Here is a 19,347-nt window from a genome sequence, read left to right as displayed (position 1 = left end):
TAAGACCAGAATGGTCAACAATTACTTTAAAACAGATGAGAAGGTAGGGGGACAGGGACACTAGATTAATGGAAACCCAAAATGGAAATAATGAGAAATTTCATGCATTGTGAAGAATGTAACCAGTGTCACTAAACAATTTTTATAGAAATTGTTGAATGAGAAACTGAACAGCCATGAAAACCTTCACCAAAAACAAAAATATCATTAAAAAAATAATTAATGAAGGCTTTTTATGTGGATTGAAGATGGATGAGAGAAGCCAAGAGAGGAGAAGTGGGGGAGAGAGCTTGAGTTTAAAGTTCAAAATTAAAATTTAGCAATGAATGTGATATTGAAAAAGGAGCCCTGGTGGCACAGTGGTTAAGCACTGGGCTGCTGACTGAATGGTCTGCGGTTCGAACTCACCAGCCCCTCCACAGGAGAAAAGACCTGGTGATCTGCTCCCATAAATATTACTAGGAAACCCTATGGGGCAGTTCTGCTCTGTCCTGTAGAGTAGCGTGAGTCAGAATTGGCTCAATGGCATATAACATAAATCTGAATGATTTTGCATACTGAAACTTATTGCCTCTTCAAAGCATGCATCACGGATTTAAAATATTCTGCCAAAAACTTTGCCTGTTTCCTTTGGCCTCACCTCCCCTTTCTACTAGGAGAACTTGGCATATCTATGAGGACAAGTGCCTGCTGCCCAAAGGAAATAGAAATACACATATATTTTAGGTCCCTAAATTCAATTTTCAAAGATGTTCTTCAGGCATTACAAAAGAAAAAAAGACAAATGAGTTTACTGTGGACAAGAAATAATCTTTCTCATAAGCAGTATGGTCAAAATGATAGAGCATACTCCTTTAGTGTTTGGTATCACTATGGCATCATTTAATTCCCTGACCTCAGTGTTCAGTCTTTAATACCAAAACCATAAAAGGGGAAGTGTGATAACGTATTCTTCATCTCAAACAAGCACCTTCCTGTCTCCTCAAATGAGATAAATTATCTTAATACACTTTAATGCCGGAAGAAGGAGGTCTGTGTGATTCTAATAAGCTTCAAACTCCTGGTGCTGTTTTATCCAGTAGCTGACTGCAATGGCTGTGGACAGCAGAGCTGCCTCCCCCAACAAATGCAGATAAACCCCAGCCAGTCTTGAGGAGCACTCAGGCAATTACTTGGAGGTCCTCCAGCAGAACTCACATTAACTGGTTCCCTTTTGTAAGGCTTCCTGAGCAGAGGATGAACTGTTTTTGCCCTTTTGTTTGAAATTCAGCATCTCATGGATGTGACAACCTGCTAAATTTTCTTTTCTTTTTCAGGGGGGGAAATATGAAAGAGGAAAGAATCTCTACTGGGGGTATTTTTTGTCTTTTAAAGTTTACTGAGTGAGAGCAAGGCCCCCAGGGCAGCTGGAGGACCAATGGGTGAAGCTTGTTAAAAGGGAGAAGCTGAGGAATAGGAATTAACAGACTCCTCTGAGTGGATAGGAACAGTCACCAAGGTCACTGATCAATGTAAAATGCATCCAAGAACAAATAAAAAGAAATAATGTGGAGACAGGTAGTCATTAAATATAAACCCCCTGTGGGAGAAGACGACTGTGAGAACCATTTCAGTTTTATCTTGTGCGAAGAATTTAACTTCAAGTAATTTCAAACGAATGGGGGCTGCAAAAACCACCTAGCAACCTGATGTCAGTTGATCTCAGAAAGAGGGCATGATTTCAATCAATTATGTTGAGATTAATCAATGGTTAATTTTTATTCTGTTTTCTCCTCTTCTCCTGTATAGCCTCATAGTAACTAGCTTACTTGGAGCCATTTGGTTTTTAGAAACAAAATAGCCCTAGTGGCACAGTGGTTAAGCATTCAGCTGTCAACCAAGAGATTGGCAGTTCAAAGCCAACCCAGTGTCTGTGCAGGAGATCTGCTTATATAAAAATTACCCAATGCCGTCTAGTTGGTTTCGACTCATAGTGACCCTACAGGACAGAGTAGAACTGCCCTGTAGGGTTTTCAAAGAGTGGCTGGTGGATTCAAACTGCTGACCTCTTGGGGAAGTTCTACTCTGTCACACGGGGTCATTATGAATCGAGATCGACCCTATGGCCCCTAACAACAGCGTTGTCAATAGAGTGCGTTGAGGACCCCTTAGTAAGTACATCAAGAGCCACTATATGCCTCTTGCTGGGCTAGGAAGTACCCAGTCAGGAAAGAACCTGGATATACCTAGATCAAATGAAGTAGTGTGCAAATGTTTCCTGAAGAGTTTCTGGATGATATGAAATAACCATTATTGATTTGGAGAGTGATTTCATTTTATGGTGTTCTATAGGAATTTATTATCGTTCTGTAACTGCAGGGGTTTCTTCTTAGAGGTTTAATATCAGTGACCATGGGGTATGGAATGTTAGATGGTTCAGACCTATTGGAGGTTTCTGTTGAGACTTTAGGCAATCATTTGGAATAGCAGAGATGTGGCAGGGGACCAAGGATTCTATGGAGCATTTATATGACAGGGAAATGTCAAGATTCAGGTGCAGATGAAAACAGCAAAGTATGGGCCATTGTTGATGGGCCACTGTGTACCCTCAGCTTGTAGGCAGACTCCAGCCAGACCCAGGATTCACTTTGGGCTTCCCCTGACCTGGTCATCTGCCCAGTAATCACTTACCCGGTCATATATAATATAAATCCTTCTTATTTCCCTATAATGCACTGTAATCAGTGCTGAAAGTGTGTCTTCTTTCATTTAGTTTATTTTTAACAGCGTTATTAAAATATAATTCACAGTTCTCCCATTTAAACTGTACAGTTGAGGGGTTTTTAGTACGTTCACAGTTCTGCAACCATCACCACAATCTAATTTTAGAATATTTCATCATCCCCAAAAGAAACCCCATACCCATTAGTAGTCATTACTCATTCTCACCACCTATCCCCATGTTTGTTTATTCTTAATAATTAACAAATATCTGTGAACGTACTATTCAATCTAGGAACTAAAACATCACCAAAAATCCTCATCCACCAGTGTCTTCAACCACCATTCCATTCCCCTGCCTCCCTTGGAGTAAACTGCTATTCTGAATTGTGTGTTTATCTTTTTTTTTTGCTTATATGTTTGAGTGTGTGCTTTGCCGTATTTTTTATATATGTCTAAATACAAAATGGGTTATTTTGATTGCTTTCAAATGCTGATTTTACTCCACATTCATAGTGTTGCAAGAAGCTGTAACTCATTTATTTTCTCTACTGTATAATATTCCATCATGTAAATATGCCACATTTGTTTACAAATTCTCCCACCTATGCCATTTGTTTGTTTCCAATGCTTTGTATATTTGTTATTATCGGCAGTGGTATTGTGAGCCTTTTTGTACATGTCTTCTCATTATATAACTCCAGAAGGGTCTCTTGGGTATATAGATAGGAATAGAATTGATGGGCAATGGGGTATGTGAATGTTCAACTTTGGAAGACAAAGTCATGAAATTCTTCCTTTTTAAATCAATACCCTCATTAAGCTCAGCCTTTTGTCATCTCCCACTAGGGTTATTTCATCAACCTCCTACCAGGTTGGCCTTTATTACTCTGGTCTAGTTCATCTATGCCCCCATGATCTGATTCTTCAGGAACATAGAATTGAGGGTTAGTAGTCCTGGACCAAATGCCAGTATTCCTCAGAAAATGATGCTCAGTAGTTTAGGGTTCATTCCATGTCTCAGCCTCATTGCTTGTTTACCTGAAAGGATGAAAAGAAGTCAAAGCATCATAGAACTGGAATTGGCCAAAGATACCATCCATACAAGTGACTGTTCATCTCTTCAGCCCCGCTCCCCCGCCGCCACCACCACCACCCAATTTTCACCCATTTGAACCTCAGCCCTTAATGGTTATGACTGACCCAAGAAAATAAGCCTGTGAAGAGCAGAGCCAAAGAATGCAGATCTTCAGGCTTCTGGTTCAGGGTCTTTGTGCATAACTCCAGAGAGGAGAAGCTGTGTGACATACAGAAGAAGTCCACCTTCTAGGGTTAACCTTACCTAAACAGGAGTGGAGAGTATGTGGGGTAACAAGCTCTGGCCCGGAGTCGAAGTCAGAGATGCTCAACTCTTCACAGTGGGATACAGCTGATGAAGTTGCTTATGTGATTGGTGATAGAGCATTTATTTATTTTTTGTATGTCCAAATATTTTTAACAATTTTTTATTATGGAAAATTTCAAGCATATACAAAATAAGAGAGACTATATCACAAAAAAAGAAAATTACAGACCGGTATCACAGTGAGGAGTCCTGGTGGTGCGGTGGTCAAGAGCTTGACTACCATTCAAAATGTCGGCAGTTTGAATCCACCGGCTGCTCCTTGGAAACCCTACGGAGCAGTTCTCTGTCCTATAGGGTCACGATGAGTCAGAACCGAATTGATGGCAATGGGTATCCCTTATGAATTTAGATGCAAAAATCCTCAGCAAAATACTGGCAACATATAGCAAGGATTATAAACTGTAACCCAGTGTAATTTATCCCAAGAATACAAGGTTGGTTTAACATCTGAAATCAATTAATGTAATACACTATATAAATAGCAAAAAGAACAAAAACAACATGATCATCTCAATAGATGTAGAAAATGCATTTGTTGAAAATACGACACCCTTTCATGATAAAAACACTCAAAAAACTAGGACTGGAAGGGGATTTCCTCAACATGATAAAGGGTATTTACAAAAAAAAAAAAAAAAAACAGATAACATCATACTGAATCCTTTCCTGTTAAGATCAGAAACAAAACAAGGCTGTCCATATCACCACTTCTACTCAACATCGTACTGGAGAGTCTAGCCAGGGCAATCAGGCAAGAAAAAGAAATAAAGAGCACCTAAATTGGAAGGAAGAAATAAAACTCTGTTTGCAGGTGGCAAGATCTTTTATATAGATAAACCCAAGGAACCTACTAAAAACTATTAGAACTAATAAGCAAGTTCAGTAGGATTACAGGATACAAGATCAATATACAGAACTCATTTATATTTCTATACCCTAGCAATAAACAATCTGAAAATGAAATTAAGAAAACAATTCCATTTATAATAGTATCAAAAAGAAAAAAATAATTAGGAATAAATTTTAAAAAAGGAAGTACAGGACTACAAAACTTTGTGGAAGGAAATTAAAGAAGACCAAAATAAATGGAAAAACATCCTATGGTCATATATCAGAAGACTTAATATTGTTAAGATAGCAGAACTCCTCAAATTGATGTATGTCTTAGACTGAGTAGTAAAACCAGTAAAACATATATACCTAGAGAGATTTATATCAAGGAAATGGCTCACATGGTTATAGAGGCTGGAACATCCCAAGTCCATGGGTCAGGCTGGAGGCTTCTCCTTATTCACATAGCCTCAGGGGCTGGCAAACTCAAGATTGGCAAGTCAGAAAGCAGGGCTCTTGTTCACAGGCTGCGAAGACTGATGAATCCCAAAATCGATCGGCAAGATGGCAGGCAAGCTGCTAGCTCAGTCCCAAGAACCAGAGGTCAGATGAACTGGAGCCAGCTGCAGGATCCAGAGCAAGCAAAAGCCCATGAACCCTGTCAGAAAGTCCACCTGTATTAGATGCAGGCCATACCCCACAAAGAAACTCTCTTTCAACTAATTGGATGCTCACAGCAGATCCCATCATCTCATCATGGAGGTGATCACATCATTATAAGACTGCCAAAGTATATCATGACTGCCAAACTAGTGAGAATCATGGTCCAGCCAAGCTGACAAGCAACCTTAACAATCATAGTCCACCTCTTGTCAACTTGGTACCTGTACACATCTCCTTCAACTATACATAATCTCTGAATAAAGACAATTATAAAGTCATACTTGTGCCTAACACGATACACTAGCCCTGTTTATGTCTTATATTTTTTAATTAAAAAAAACAAAAATATTTGATATACACATACAAAGCAGAAATATGGATAACAATTACAGGCATCATTCCTGCAAGTAGTCATGTGGTTGTAACTGGTGTTTAGAACTTCCTTCTTCACCACCCATCCTGTATTCCTTTTGTCCTCAGCAAACACCTCACCTGGTCATGGTTCTTTACCTGGTGGGGTGACCCAAACATTCATTCCTGAAGGGTCTGGGCCATTAGTGGTCATGTTGGTATTGGGTTGGTGTAGTTTTCCATCAACTTTAATCACAGGGCATGGTAGTATTAAGAGATGCCCTCAGGGATCTCCTGCATTCCAGACATACTCTTCTTTACCTCTATTATGTAATATCAATCCAATTTCCTCTTGGTAATCAGGATCAGTCACACCAGCCAGTATGGTAACTCCTTTCTTTCTCTGTTGATCCAGAGGCATAAGGAGCCCAGAATGGCAAGGTGACGTTCTTAACTTCCAGTTCAATGAAATCAGTGTTGTGTCTCCAGGTGGGAGCATTCCTCCTTTTGGAACTAAGACCTCTAGACCCACAGAACATAGGGCCATGGGAACAGGAAGCAGAAATTTTGTGAGTGGGTCACTAGAGGTAATAGTGAGTAGTGCCACTCCCATTTCCACCTCTTGATTGCTGGAGCTATGAACCCTGGCTATGGCAGAAACAGCACCATATCTTGGATGCTGGTTTAGAGCATATACAGCCTCCTGGAGAACATTGCCCCAACCCTGCAAGGTATTGCCACTTAATTGGCACCATAATTGTGTCTTTAGGAGGCCATTCCATTGTTCCATCAAGCCAGCTGCCTCAGGATGATGGGGAAAATGGTAAGACTAGTGAATTCCATGAGCATGGGCCCATCGCCACACTGAATTTGCTGTGAAGTGAGTCCCTTGATGTGAGGTGATGCTGCATGAGATACTATGATGGTGGATAGGTCATTCTGTAAGTCCACGGTAGTAGTTTTCACAGAAGCATTGCACACGAGGAAGGCAAATTCATATCCAGAGTGTCTGTTCCAGTAAGAACAAAATGCTGCCGTTTACATGATGGAAGTGGTCCAACGTAATCAGCCTGCCACCAGGTTGCTGGGTGATCACCTCGACAAATGGTGCCATTTTAGGATTCAGTGTAGATCTCTGCTGTTGGCAGATTGGTCACTCAGCAGTAGCTGTAGCTAAGTTGGCCGTGTTGAGTAGAAGTCCATGTTGCTGAGCCCATGCATAACCTCCATCCCTGCCACCATGGTCACTTTGTTCATGAGCTCATTCGGCAATGACGGGAGTGGCTGGGGGAAGATGACTGGTTTCCACAGAACACGTCATCCTATCCACTTAATTGTTAAAATCCTTCTCTGCTGAGGTCTCCGTTTGGTGAGCATTCACATGAGACACGAATACCTTAACTTCTTTGGCCCATTCAGAGAGGTGTACCCACATACCTCTTCCCCATACCTCCTAGTATTGTTGGAGGCCTTTTTAGTGGGCAAAGCTAGCTATTTATATACATATGATGTGTGTTTGTGTGTGCATGTGCATGTGTGTAAAACGGGTTCAGATTGATCCTTCAGATTCAAGACTACAGGATTTTTACTTAATTTTATTGGTTTTATATCTATAATTCTTTCACCCATGTCAGAATCACAGTGATGCCAATATAATTCATTATTTGCTTTATCTCACAAAATGTGTAATAATATCTAAGTCATAGTACCAACACTACCATCAACAGTAAAATTACTGAAATGTTTAAGGTATGCATGTCTATGTGAGTGTTTTACAGGTTTTTATGTCCATTAGGTATATTCCGCTAGGGATATACATTCCAGTGATTGTTTTAAAGTCACTTCAAATAGTTCTCTCCTGGGTAGTTATGGGTACAAACATTTAGATTCAATTTGTCTTGCATTACTTTTGCTTTCTAAAGATTTTGAAATTTTTATTTTCTAAGTCTTTTAAATATCTTACATGTTTCAAAGTCAAATTGACTAAATAAGATATAGTCAAAGAAGTTGAGCTTTTCTCTTCCTTGCACCTGTTCCCTCTCTTCCTCTATAAACCCATTAACCTGTTGCTGTCAAGTTGATTCCAACTCATAGCAACCCTTTAGGACAGAGTAGAACTGCCCCCTCGAGTTCCCAAGGACTGGCTGGTGGAGTCGAACTGCCAACCTTTTGATTAGCAGACTTTAAATCTATTTGTGGCTTATCTTTGTGTTTTTTTGTTGATAAGAGCAAATATGTATATAGTTACATTTTTCCTTTCTTTTATAAGACAAATGGTAGCATGCTCTACATACTCTTCTCCTTTTTTTCCCCATGTAATGTTATATATTGGAGACTACTTCATAGTAAAATATTGAGATATAATTTATTTTTATAGTTGCATAGTATTCTGTTGTGTGTAGTTCTTTAAAACAGATAATTTGGATTATTTACAGGCTTTATAAAACTTATTATTAGATTGAATAGCCTTTTTTATACATCTTTTTAAGTTTTGCTTGGGTATCATTGAGATAGATATCTAAAAGTGGGATTCTCGGATTGAAAGATGAATGTGCGTGTATTTCTGCTTTATAAGGGTGGTGTCATTTCACATTTCCGTCAGTAATATATGGGAGTGTCTTATTTCCCCACAGCCTCATCAACAGAGGAGCTTGACAGATTTTGGGAATTTTGTCAGTCTGATAGGAGAGAAAGAATAATCTTAATGTAGTTAAAATTTGAATTTTTCTTATTTTGAGTGCATGAGTATATCTTTTCATATGATTGAGCACCATTTGCATTTTTTCCTGTGAATTATCTATTTATATCTCCAACCCATTTTTCTCTAGGGTTGTTGGACTTTGTTCTCTCTATTTTTAAAAGTGCTTTGTGTATTAGGGATATTAATTCTTTACTTGTTATAAGTTGAACACTTTTTTTCCAGTTTCTCATTTGTATTTTTAGTTAATTGTAGTATTTTTTACCATGCATTTTTATGTAATAAAGTGCCAGCCTTTATCCTTGTTGTTTCATATTTTTATTCAGAGTTAGCAAAGATTCTTTACCAAAATTAATGAAATTTATCCATATTTTCTTCTAGTACTTGTATGCGTTAATTTTTTTGCCTTTAAATGTCTGACCCATTGGGAATTTGTGCTGGTATGTTGTATTTGAGATAAGAACAATTTTATCTTTTTCCATTTTGCTCTCCCATTATCTCAACAACATTTATTTAAAAATCTATCTTTTCCCCCACTGATCTGATAATGCTGTTTTTTCATATCCTAAATTTTCATAGGTAATTGGTTTTGTTTCTGGGTATTTTTTTCAGTTCCAGTAGGCTGTTTATTCATGTGCCAGTATTAAGTTATTGTAATTATAGAGGCTTAGGGATTTGTTTTAATGTATGATAGGGCGGGCAGTTATCCCCCCCCCACCAACACACACGCTTTGTTCTTTTTGGGGGCCGGGGGGAGGGGTCCCTGGCTATTCTTTATTTATTGTCAATGAACTTATCATTTCAAGTCAATTTGCAATATCAAATATCAGAGCTTTTCATTTGGCTCTTGATTACCGTTTCTCTGCTACATGAACATTTCTAATTGGGTCTATTTTAAGTTTCCTCCCTGAGTCAATAGAACTGCTATAACTGTCCCATTTCAGCCAAAGGAGAGGCAGGAGTCTATCAGGCTTGCTTTCCATAAGGGGTGGCCCGAGTTACCTGCATCCCCCTCGTTTCCCCTGTGCTAATGATCAGTCATTACACCCCCGGTGGTGCAATGGCTGCTAACCAAAAGGTTGGTGGGTTCCGGGAGAAAGACCTGGCGATCTGCTCCTGTAAAGATTACAGCCAAGAAAACCCTATGGTGCATTTAGTTCTAGTCTGTCACATGGGGTTCCTATGAGTCAGAATCAACTGGGCAGCACCTAACAACAATGATCAGTGAAGACCCCACCTGAGCGCTATCACCGCACATTCAGTCAGTTGCTTTCACCATCCTTCTCTGTTGTCTTTCTTTACTCAGTGTCTTTAGTTATAAAACTACACTTTCTTAGGATTTCATCCCAGAAATTAGTTGTCATTCCTTGCAGCGCCTATATTCTCCCTTAGGAATCAGACAAATACAATTAATGTTTTCTTCTATATGGTTAAAAAGAGGCTTTTGATGGAATCTAATTGCGGTTCTCCATCTATTCAAGGCAGTACAATTGACCCAAGAGACTCAACCAAGAAGCCACCATTAGAACAGTAAGTGAGTTCAGTTAGGTCACAAAATGAATATATGGAACTCAATAATTTTCATATAGAGGCAATCAGAAAATATAATGAGAAAAGAAGTTCTCTCACAGTGGCAAAAAATAAGTATATATAAAATGCCTAGGAGTTAGCTTGACAAGTCTATAGAACTTAAATGAAGGGAAAACACTGTCAAGCTTTACAAAAGGACCCAAATAAAGATGAATTTTGAATAAACAGTAGGCCATATGGTGTTTCTAGTTGGGATTACCCTGTGTAAACCAGATGGTCCCAAGTCTCCCAGATTTAGGAACTCAGTTAGTTGTTCCTTTAATACCTGAATAAACTGACTGTACTCCATGTATTGTGGGAAACTTATCACTGTCTTGAAAATCTCTGAGAATTTCCAGAGGTGATTGAGGGGCTTACGTACCCCTTGATCAATATAAACTACAACTGCTTTTCTGCTCTCCTGTTACTTGATCATTCACTCATTTATTCAACAAATGTTTATTGCTTATTGAGTGCTTACCATGCCCTAAACACTCCCATAGATTCTCACTAATGGATGTAATGGCTCCTGGGGCTGCCGCCTCTGATTGTTCCTGGGTCACCCTTGGCTTGGGACATTGTCTCTTCTCTTTCCTTGCCCCTGTCAGGCATCACTAGTACAAGACAGTATTATACAAGACTTTCACTGATGGTGCATAAGGATATTAGGGGGAGGAGTACAGGTGTAGGGTTTAAACAGAAACAGTAAGCAATGAAAAATTAAATACTAGACATTCTAAAGTTCATGGGTCATCTTCCACAGAAATGTTTCACTTTATCCTTAGGTCCCACCTGCTGCTGTCTTTTGGAATTGCCTCTTCCTATCTCTCAACAGCTCTTATTTATCATCTCCTCAGCTCTCTGATCTCTGGGCTTCTTAACCCCTCTTCCTAGTCTTTGGAGATTCCAGCCTTCTGCTATTTTATAATGCAGAGCAATTTAGCAATTTCTTTCTCTCCCTTTTTTTTTCTCTTTACCACACTTGGATTTTGAAGATATTGAGTCTCTTCCTAAATTAATAAAGCAAATAGAAGTTATTCCAATTATAATGCCAGTGAGACTTTTTTCTGTAATAAAATTATCTTGAAGTTAATCTGGGGAAAAAATAACAAGCACAAAGAACAGGACAGGTCTTCAAAGGAAGAAGGAACACTAACTGTACCAAGGAAAGTGCCCCTGTGGTGAATGGTTAAGCACTTGGCTCCTAACCGAAAGGTTGGTGGCTTGAACCTACTAGCTGCTCCACGGGAGAAAAGACCTGGTGATCTATGAAGATTACAGCCTAGAAAACCCTGTGAGGCAGCTCTACTCTGACCTATAGGGTGGCTATGAGTCAGAACGGACCTGGTGGAACACAGCAACAGCAACAACAACAACTCTACTAAGTGTTTAAACAACGCTTATTGTTCGAGTTGAAGAACGAACAAACAGAAACAAAATATAACACAAAATCTGGGAACACTCTAAGAATATAAAAGTGTTTGTTGTTTCAAGCCTCCACCAGACTGAGTCCAGTACAACTAGACGGTGCCTGGCTACTACTACCCATGGCTCTGGGAGGGATCACAATAGAGGGTCCCAGACGGAGTTGACTAGAGAAAAATGTAAAACAAAATCCTAACTCACAAAAAAAAGACCAGACTTACTGGTCTGACAGACTGGAGAAACCCCAAAAGTATGGCCCCCGGATACCCTTTTAACTCAGTGCTGAAGTCACTCCTGAGGTTCACTCTTCAAGATTAAACAGGGCCATAAAACAAAACAAGACTAAATGGGCACACCAGCCCAGAGGCAAGGACAAGAAGGCAGGAAGGGACAGGAAAGCTGGTGATGTGGAACCTAAGGTCAAGCAGAGGAGAGTATTGACAGGTCGTGAGGATGGCAACCAGTGTGACAAAACATGATGTGTATTAATTGTTTAATGAGAAACTAATTTGCTCTGTAAACCTTTATCTAAAAAAAAAAGGATTGTTGTTGTTAACTGCCACTGAGTTGGCCCCTGATTCATGGCGACTCCATGCACAGTGGGACAAAACACTGCCCAGTCCTGCACCGTCCCCATGATCAGTTGAAGATTGGACTATTGTGATCTATAGGTTTTTCATTGGCTCATTTTTAGAAATAGATTGCCAGACCTTTCTTCCTGGTCCAAAAGTTTTTAGAATGTGATACAGGTAACTATTTGTGTAATCCTGGACTAAGGAAGGCCTTTCTAAGCATGACAACAAAGACAGAAACCATAATGGGGAAAATAAAATTTAACCTCTATAAGTAAAAAAAGAAAAAAGTCAATGGCAAATAGGAAAACCCATTTGCTAAAGATATAACAGACAAGGGGCCAAAGACATATATTTATATATGTGCATGTGTGTGTACATATATGTATGTAATTGTTACAAACAAAAAATGGCATGCCATACAACATGAATGAACCTTGAAAACATTATGCTAAGTAAAAAGACAGAAAAGGCTACACATTATATGATTTGTTTACATGAAATGTCTAGAATAAGTAAATTTATAGAGACCAAAAGCAGATTAGCGGTTGCTGGGGGTAGGGGGAAATGGGGTGTGACTGCTAATGTGTTGTTGTTGCTGTTATTAGGTGCTATTGAGTCAGTTCCAACTCATAGCGACCCTATGTACCACAGAATGAAACATTACCCAGCCCTCTGCCATGCTCACAATCGTTATGTTTGAGCCCATTGTTGCAGCCAGTGTGTTAATCCATCTCATTGAAGGTCTTCCTCTTTTCTGCTGACCCTGTACTTTATCAAGCATGATATCCTTCTCCAGGGAGTGATCCCTCCTAACAACGTGTCCAAAGTATATAAGACACAGTCTGTCCATCCTTGCTTCTAAGGAGCACTCTGGTTTCACTTCTTCCAAAACAGATTTGTTCGTTCTTTTGGCAGTCCATGGTATAGTCAATGTTCTCCTCCAGCACCACAGTTCAAAGGCATCAGTTCTTCTTCCATCTTCCTTATTCATTGTCCAGTATTTGCATGCTTATGATATGGTTGAAAGTATCATGGCTGGGGTCAGATGTACCTTAGTCTTCAGGGTGACATATTTGCTCTTCAACACTTTGAAGAGGTCCTTTGCAGCAGATTTGCCCAATGCAATGCATCTTTTGATTTCTTGACTGCTGCTTCCATGGCTGTTGATTGTGGATTTAAGTAAAATGAAACCCTTGACAACTTCAATCATTTCTCCGTTTGTCGTGATGTTGCTTATCGGTTCAGTTGTGAGGATTTGTGTTTTCTTTATATTGAGGTGTAATCCATACTGAAGGCTGTGATCTTTGATCTTCATCAGTAAGTGCTTCAAGTCCTTTTCATGGGGGAAATGGAGAGTGACTGCTAATGAGTAGGGGGTTCCTTTTTGGGGGTGATGAAGATATTCTGGAATTAGATAATGGTGATGGTTGAACCATTTTGTGAATATACTAAAAACCACTGAATTGTACAGTTTAAAAAGGGTAGATTTTAAGTTACATGAATTATGTCTCAATTTAAAAATTTTCTAAAAAAAGATAAATCAGCCCCACTGAGAAATCAGGAGAGGGAAGAAAAAAATGACTAGCCAGTACAGAATGGTTAAAAAATATGAACTGAAAGTTTTTTAAAAGTAGGAAAAAATAACTAATAAATCTAGAAAATGCAAATCAAAACAATGAGATGAAGTTATTTCCTATTTACTTGGCAAACAAGAAAAGAAATTATGAATTTCTGTCCTTGGGTAGAGTGTAGACTAACAGACATTCTCATATACTGGTATTGATGAAGGGCAATTTGGCAGTGTATTTTAGAAGACTTTAATTGTATCTTTGCAATTCAGTTTCTAGAATTTGTCTTACAGAACTACTGTGTACCGTTCAAAATAAAGTAGCAAAATATTCATAACACAAAAAGATGTTTCTGCTCTTAGAAAAATTAGAATGCACATAGAAAGCACATAGAACGTACGTAGAAGAGATATTTGTCGAATGAAACAGACTAATAGAAGTGCAAACTGGAAAGTCTGCAGGATATTCACTAAAATGTAAGCAATAATAGCATCTTCTGGTGGGATAACAGGTAATTTGTATTTTCATATTTGCCCTTACCTGTGTTTTCCAAATATTCTATACTAACAGTATCTTTTATAATCAGAAAATGATAGCAAAAGTTATTTAAAATAATACAATTTTAAGTGTGAGGAAGATATCCAGTTTGTTGTCTTGGGTGGTAAGCACCTTAGAGGGAATGAGATTAGAAGCTTCTCATTTCTCCTTCTGTGTCAAGTTTAGAGATTCAAGGGAGACTGATTGGAAGTCCTCAAAAATTCCAAAGCCAGATTCTCACTCTCCAGCTGCCCATAGGAATTTCCTTCAGTGAAGTGTATAGTTTCAAGATTTGATCAATCAATTGGTAGTTTTATAACACAGACCCATTGTAAGCTAAACTGTTTGTGGTGTATCCATTCCAAGATGTTTTCTTTTCAAAATCAGGTATTTTAAGTTTTGCCACATGGGGCATGTTGATTGGAGTTCTTTTTGATTATTGTCTTGAATTATGTTCCCTGGACATAACAATTTTCTTCTCTTAATTTCCCAGACAGAATCATGAATAAACTGCAGGATAAGCAGGACCAGATGATACCATGAAGAGAAGTTTACAGGCCCTCTATTGCCAACTGTTAAGTAAGTCAGTACCTCGTTTCCTCTTTCCTAGAATACACCAGTGTTATTTTTTGCCAAGTGGAAGACCAGGACTTAGCCATTGTGGAGGGACAGTATATTTTTCCTTGCTTCCTCATCTAGGTACTTAAAGTATCAAGAATGAAGTCATTCTGTTGCCTTGGGCATCAGTTGTAATGTAGAATGTAATAATTCTGAATTGACATGTGAAGCATAGTTCATTCAAGAATGAGTGTCAAAAACATTATTGTCCTTGATTCTGTGATATAATAAAGGGTGTTCAGTATGACCTTATGTAGGCTCCTCGTGGAAAAGGGATAGTAGATTGTGGATTTTGCCACATAGAACCTGTTACCATTCTCGGGTTATACAGGGCCTTGGCTTGGAACGTTAGGCGTGGTCCATAAATAGAGTGCTGAAAATGTGATTGACATGTTAAGCATATTTCCTTCAGGGAGGAGTGTCAACCTGTGACCGTTGCTGGTTCTGTGAATGAAAAAAAACAGAACGTTCTATCATGACCTCTGTATGTTGATCATGTGTTTCGAGGATTGCACCACAAAGCACGAGTTGCCATTCAGTGACTATATAGCCTTTAGGATTAGAATTGTTCCTGAATGAATGTAAAAACCAATGGCCGCTGGCGGATTTGACGTTCAGATTGATCCACTTGGGACGAGAGGCATTACTGTGCCCCAGGTCAAATTACAGCCATGATGTTGGGGAAACTTGGAGTGCTTGTCTTATCCTTGTTGATGTAACTTCCATAAAGATTACAGCCAAAAAAAGCCCTATGGACCAGTTCTACTCTGTGACATATGGGGTTGCCATGAGTCAGGAGCTACTCCAGGACAGCTAACAACAACTTCTTTCCTTGGGCTGAGTGGCTCATGGTTAACTTTCATGAGACAACAAAATAGAAGGAGATTGAGATGCAAATTATTAGAAGTTAGCAGTCCAGGTTATGTTGCAAAGCACTTTATTTACAGACAAAATTCTGCTTGGGTGCTTTAATTGACTCATTTCTTCTGCTGCATTCTAATCCCTGAAACGCAGATCACGTCAGCCTGATTTCAGTCTGGTGGAAAGTTGGCAAGAGTTATGGCATTCTCTCATGCTCTTTCCCCATGTGTTCCACTGGACTGTTTTTTGTTGTTGTTGTTGTGTGTGTGTGTGTGTGTTTAATGTTAAGCTTATTTGTTAGAGAAAAGGCTTTACAGATTTAAGAAGCAATGTCGTAAACAAATAATGAACAATTAACTCTACATTGTTGGGAGAGGAGAGGTTGAAGAAAGCTCCTCAAAGTGGGGATATTTGAAGGATAAAATAGGATTTCATTTCCCTTCCTTAGAGAAGGGGAGGCAGGCTTTGCAGGCAGTTGTTGCTAGGTGCTATCGTGTTGGTTCTGACTCATAGTGACCCTCTGTACAACAGAACAAAACACTGCCCAGACCTGCACCATTCTCACAATCATTGTTAAGTTTGAGCCCAATATTGTAGCCGCTGTATCAGTCCATCACATTGGAGTCTTCCTCTTTTTCACTGACCCTCTACCTTACCAAGTAGGAGAATCAGGAAATGAGAAAGATCATAGTAGAAGTAGCAGGCAAAAAATGTTTAAGTTCACTTACACTGATTGTATACCCCAAGTTTGCATACTATTATAAGGCCATATATTATTCGAAAGGCATCAGGTAAGGTATTCTAAGTTAAGAAACAAGTCTTGTACCATGACAAGGTTCTTCCTCCCAAGTTGAGCATGTATGAAAGTTGAAGGATTTTCTTCAAAGGTCATCTGGATAGCATCAGAAACAACTATGTCTCAATACCTTAATAGTTTGCAAAGCTTGACAGGAAATGCAAACAGCCCAGAGTAGGTCAGCTTCCATAGGGTTAGGAGGTAGGTTGTGGCCCTCACTGAACCACTGTGATTACTAGATAGCTTGATTGTGGAGCTCTGCTTTGTCCAGAGCTGGCGGGGCCAAGCACTTAGGCACTAAATTCAATTAGTTTAACTTTAGAGAATGGTTTTCACAAGTTCATTGAGGTGAAGGCTCTGATTTATAGTATTTTTCTTTTCATAAAAGGAGTTGGATATTTAGGAAAATTCTAGATAAGTTAAAATAAACTGACATGCATTACACGTACGGAACATATGTCATATACATCATTGGTCAGCCAGCTATTAACTTAGGTCTATATTAACATTGTCCACAAAGTGCTTTTGTGGTGTCTAAAATAGATTTGAGAAATACTCAACACAAACTCAATATATTGCTTTCAGTAATTAAGAAAAATTATTATTATTATTATTATTTTTACTTTGGAGGGGTGCTGGTAAGGAGAGTGTTTGGTTATTCATTGTTACATAACACACTACCCCAAAACTTTGTGGCTTAAAATAACATCACTTCTTTTGCTCCTGAATCTACAATTTGGGCAGGGCTTGGCAGAGACTAGTTCTCTGCTCCACAGTGTCGGGAGGGGCTGGAATGATTCTACCACCTAGGGGCTAGAATAGCTGGGGCTGACTGGGCATCTCCTTCTCTCTGAGGCCTTTTCCCATGGCTGGTTTAGGCTTCTTCACAGCTTACCCTCGGGGTATCAGACTTCTGACCTGGCAGCTCACCATCCTGAAGCCCAGGCAAAAAGCTGTAAGGCTTCTTATGAACTACACTTGGAACTCCCAGAAGAATAATTCTACCACATCATATTGCTCAAGGAAGTCACTAAGACTAAGCCTGCCTCAAGGGAAAAGCAATTACACTCCACCTCTCAAAGTGAAATGTTTTAAGAATTTGTAATCATCTTCAGTCTTCCACACAGAGTATCAATTTGTTAAAAAAATAATAACTAGTGGACAAATCTGTTGTCATCAAGTCAATTCTGACTCATAGCGACCCCACAAGACACAGTAGAACTGCCCCATAGGATTTCCAAGGAGTGGTTGGTGGATTCAAACTGCCGACCTTTTGGTTTTAGCAGTCAAGCTCTTAACAACTGTGCCACCAGGGCTCATCAAAAGAAGATGGAAAGAATACACAGAGTCACTATACCAAAAAGAATTGGTCGACGTTCACCCATTTCAGGAGGTAGCATGTGATCAGGAACTGGTGGTGCTGAAGGAAAAAGTCCAAGCTGCACTGAAGACGCTGGCAAAAAACAAGGCTGCAGGAATTGACAGAATACCAAGTGAGATGTTTCAACAAACGGATGCAGCTCTGGAAGTGCTCACTCGTCTGTGCCAAGAAATTAGGAAGACAGCTACCTGGCCAACCCACTGCAGGAGATCCATATTTATGCCTATTCCCAAGAAAGGTGATCCAACTGAACGTGGAAATTATCGAACAATATCATTAATATCAGAGGCAATTAAAATTTTTCTGAAGATCATTAAAGGGCAGCTGCCGTAGTACATCAACAGGGAACTGCGAGAAATTCAAGCCAGATTCAGAAGAGGACATAGAACCAGGGATATTATTGCACAGAATACCAGAAAGATTTTTACCTGTGTTTTACTGATTAGGCAAATGCATTCAACTATGTGGATCATAACGAATTATGGATAGCAATGTGAAGAATGGAACTCCCAAAACACTTAATTGTGCTCATGCGGAACCTGTACATAGATCAAGAGGCAGTCGTTGGAACAGAACAAGGGGATACTGTGTAGTTTAAAGTCAGGAAAGGTGTGCATCAGGGTTGTATCCTTTCACCATACCTATTTAATCTCTCTGCTGAGCAAATAACCTGGAAGCTGGACTATATGAAGAACATAGCATCAGGATTGGAGGAAGACTCATTAACAACCTGTGTTATGCAGATGACACAACCTTGCTTGCTGAAAGTGAAGAGGACTTGAAGCACTTACTGATGAAGATCAAAGACAGCAGCCTTCAGTATGGATTATACCTCAACATAAAAAAAAAAAGAGAAAACAAAAATCCTTACAACTGAACCAGTAAGCAACATCATGATAAATGGAGAAAAAATTGCAGTTGTTAAGGATTTCATTTTACTTGGATCTACGATCAACACCATGGAAGCAGCAGTCAAGAAATCAAAAGACACATTGCATTGGGCAAATCTGCTGCAAGAGACCTCTTTAAACTGTTGAAAAGCAAAGATGTCACCTTGAAGACTAAGGTGAGCCCAACCCAAGCCATGGTGTTTTCAATCACCTCATATGCGTGTGAAAACTGGACGATGAATAAGGAGGACTGAAGAAGAATTGACGCCTTTGAGTTGTGGTGTTGGCAAAGAATATTGAATATACCATGGACTGCCAAAAGAACAAACAAATCTGTCTTGAAGGAAGTACAACCCAGAATGCTCCTTAGAAGCAAGGATGGTTAGACCATGTCTCATATACTTTGGACATGTTATCAGGAGGGATCAGTTCCTGGAGAAGGACATCATGCTTGGTAAAGTGGAGGGTCAGCAAAAAAG

At 39.3% G+C, this 19,347-nt stretch overlaps 1 protein-coding gene across 9 annotated transcripts in view; it reads left to right on the top strand.

The window, feature by feature from the left end:
- Positions 1–19,347, top strand: part of TMEM108 (transmembrane protein 108) — a 1,078,120-nt gene that overhangs the window by 841,919 nt on the left and 216,854 nt on the right. For 7 of the 9 annotated variants that reach the window (XM_049870593.1, XM_049870594.1, XM_049870595.1 and 4 more), the window contains one exon: positions 14,816–14,901. In XM_049870593.1, the coding sequence (XP_049726550.1) occupies positions 14,862–14,901 (40 nt within the window). In that variant the 5' untranslated portion in view covers positions 14,816–14,861. The remainder of the gene's footprint in view (positions 1–14,815; positions 14,902–19,347) is intronic. The other 2 variants (XM_049870591.1, XM_049870590.1) reach the window with 1 other exon arrangement.

This window comes from Elephas maximus, chromosome 26 (assembly GCF_024166365.1).
Source record: "Elephas maximus indicus isolate mEleMax1 chromosome 26, mEleMax1 primary haplotype, whole genome shotgun sequence".
In the NCBI taxonomy this organism is placed as follows: domain Eukaryota; kingdom Metazoa; phylum Chordata; class Mammalia; order Proboscidea; family Elephantidae; genus Elephas; species Elephas maximus.
Note: the sequence above shows the minus strand (reverse complement) of the source record. Positions and strands in the feature narration are given on the sequence as shown.